The 3,330-nt window shown below is 34.2% G+C and overlaps 1 protein-coding gene across 1 annotated transcript; it reads left to right on the top strand.

The window, feature by feature from the left end:
* Nucleotides 1-363: 363 nt before the first annotated feature.
* Nucleotides 364-1,568, top strand: LOC149577745 (uncharacterized). The gene is made up of 2 exons (XM_089825464.1): nt 364-636; nt 746-1,568. The coding sequence occupies exons 1-2, from the start codon at nt 496-498 to the stop codon at nt 1,406-1,408; spliced, it is 804 nt and encodes a 267-aa protein (XP_089681590.1). The 5' UTR covers nt 364-495; the 3' UTR covers nt 1,409-1,568.
* Nucleotides 1,569-3,330: the final 1,762 nt, after the last annotated feature.

Raw genomic sequence — 3,330 nt, 5'->3', positions numbered from 1 at the left:
TTCCCTACTTAAAACATGTGTTGTCAAGAATATTATATCTATCCAGAAGAAAAAAAGTAGGGATAGGCTAATCTCCATTCAAAATGTACTAAAACAAAACAAAGTCAAAACTTTTTTTTTCCAAATTCATGAAAAGATCGATTCTTTAAAAGTGGATCAACAGTTTAGTTGGAGGATAGCCAGAGCCAAACAATAATGTTAAATAATTCCGTCCCCCATTGAAACTCTCAAAGAAAGAGAAATAAAAATGTGGACGGAAGTCTAAATACCAGCGCTTTGTAGAAACTCCACATAATGGATCGAGTAGGGCCCACAAACCGTCCAATGACGCCGTCCTCCAACTACCTTATATTTTTTCACACGGCAAGAAAGGGCAAAAAAAAAATCCAGCTTTTAAACAAACAGTAAAGCAATTGCAGTTGGACAACTGTAAAGAAAAATTCTCAGACATTGATTTCTTCGAGCATACCTGCAAATTTCTTCAAATTCATAACAATGTCCGCCGAAGTCATAAAAAGCTTCTTTCCAACTCTTCTCACGCAGGCCGAATCGAACTCCCGCATCGCTCCTCTAATTAACGCCGTATTTCCCAAGCACATACAGCAGATCTGCCCCGTGCCCTCAATTCACCTCCAGGTATTTTAAATCTTCCCAGAGAATTCTAGTCTCTAATTCTCGTCGCCTGACATTTTCAGCCGATTATTTTTCTCAATGTAATTCTAACCCTAACCCTAATTTTTTCCAGCTAGGGTTTGAACTGAAATGGCCGATGGTAGCTGTAGCCTGCATAGCCGGCGGTTCGATCTCCCTACTAGCCGGCGGTCGCATGATTGCCCGCTCCGCCTCAAAAAACGGCTTCTTCATCTGGGGTTTCGCCCTTTTCTGGTACGGCATCATGTGCTTCGGCGGGCTTTTCTACCACTGCATAAAACCCTCGCCTGCGTTCCGTAACGTGGACGTCATCGCAACGGCCTGTTCATCGATATCGGTGATCGCGGGATCGATTCTCGCCGACGACACCGCCCTCGCAAAGCGGATTCCTTTGCTCGGAATCTATGTTTCCACGGCAGTCGCAGCCATTTGCGGCGCAGAGTTGGTTTCAGAGTTTCTGTACCTGTGCCCTACTGCAATTGCATTTTTTGCTGCGGCGTGGTTTATTTGGAGTAAGATTATTGTGGGAAATGGGGGTAAATTGTGTAGAGATCCGGCGGTGAAGTGGTGGTGTGTAATTGCGTCTGGCGGAGCCGCGGTTGGATTGGGAAGCTTGTTGTGTGATCAATGGCTGTGTCTTCTTTTGGGATCCAATTTTCTGGTTTATTTTTTCGTGGGATGCAATATTGCGCTCTTTGGTCTCTGTCAAATTGTGATTGTGATGCAGAATTCGGCCTCTGAGGCTAAGCTTTCCTGACGGTTTTGCTTCCGCCATTCATTCTTTTTAAAGATCGGATATTTAGATTTTTATTATTCTTTTCGCTCCTGCTGGAGACATTCGTTTCTTTGCTCGTTTCAGTAAATTGATTGAATATGATAAAGGGCAATACACAGTCCATATCATGATTTTTTTTAAATCTGTTGATCACGAAGCGTGATTCGCCCAAAAAAAAAAATTTGTATATATATATATATGTATATATATATCAATCATGTGTGGATTACATAGGGCGATCTACCATTCATTTTATTAATTAATATGAGTTTGAATTGATATTTTCTATCTTTTCAAGAGAAATAGTAAATTTTGAAGTTGTGCTTTCTGATCTTATTCAGATATTTTGGACTGAAATTGCTTTAGAGGAACTTCAGCTAGTCTCTTAGATTCACCATTTGTTCTTTAATACTAGTTATTTAAAATAGTTAAATAAAAAAATCTAGAGGATTAACTTAAGTGCTAAAATCATTTTCCTTATTTTAAACTTTAAGGCCAATCTGAAATAGAACTATTTATTTAGTTTCTAATTTTGTTGATTGGAGTATGAATTGGCTTCACTTGGAGATTTGTAAGTTGTTTTTGGTCTTTTATACATGTTTCTAGCATGGTTGATTAGAGCTTGTCGTGGATTGACAGTTTAAAATTTTATAAAACCATCAATATAAAATGAAAGGCAATAAAAATTCTAACCATCCTAAAAATAGGAATAAAATCATTTAATCTTACCAAATCTAATAGGAATAAAATGTTTCTAATTGTTTTTGGCAACATTTCTATTATTTTGTAATTTTTTCTTACAAACCATATAAAATTCAAAGTTAAAAGTAAATTCTTACTCCCCAAATAAATTAACTTGAAGCTCATTAACTCAAAGATCAATTACCCATGTGTTGTTTATGAGGACAAAAAAAGAACTATTAAATCCACAATTTAATACTTTTAAATCTTTAATCATTTCATGTTCCCAATATCTGGATCAATGTATAAAATATGATTTAGGGTCGGCTATCAAAATTGTAAACATTATAATCCGACCACAATCCTTTGTTATCGATTCTTGAAATTATGCTCGACAGAGAGAATGTAAATCATCAAAACCAAACATATGGAATTGTTTTAGTGATTAGTGGAATCCCAATCCACTATGCATATCGATTATTTTAAATAAACTTACCATAGTATGAAATAAAAGTTGAAAAATCCATTTCCCTATTTCGATTTGTAAATTAATCTATCTTGAATCAATTTGCAAAATAATCTATCTTCAATCGATTTAACGATAGATGTAGACTTATCTAAATGAAAATTGATGCCCCTTGAAGATCGATTTTAGAAAGAAAAAAACTCACATTAGATTTGGACTGCAAAGAGAACAGTCAATTCTTATTCCTTTTTTAGCCAAATCAAAATTTGAAATGTATAATCAATTCAAATTATAATAGGAATCTCGTAATAATAGAAATCTATCATAATTGATAGTATGTCTGAACACAATTTTCAAACATCAAATTGATACCAAATAGTCTATCTCAAACAAAGCATATGAAATTCTACAACTTCAAAGTAGACAGGTTGAAACAAAATTGAATTTTGAAACTGTATTGACATTTCAATTGATTTTTGGTTGTCGATAGCCAAAGGAATCCATAGATTACATTATTTTCATCCTTTGAACTATTAGCATTTGGAACCATTACAATTCTTAAATACATCATGTTGGTTATTAACCATTCAAATTCCCTAACTGTTCGGTTCACATTCTCCTGACTATTCATATCATTTATAAATATTACTAATTATTACTTATATTATATTGATAGAATATTTCAATTTAAAGCATAATTAAATTATTCATAAATTAACAAAAAATGACAACTAATATTAATCTTAAAACGTAAAAT

This window comes from Cupressus sempervirens, chromosome 1 (genome assembly GCF_028749045.1).
Source record: "Cupressus sempervirens isolate cs-2001-9-10 chromosome 1, ASM2874904v1, whole genome shotgun sequence".
Classification (NCBI taxonomy): Eukaryota; Viridiplantae; Streptophyta; class Pinopsida; order Cupressales; family Cupressaceae; genus Cupressus; species Cupressus sempervirens.
The sequence above is the reverse complement of the archived record's forward strand: the minus strand, read 5'-3'. Positions and strand labels throughout refer to the sequence as shown.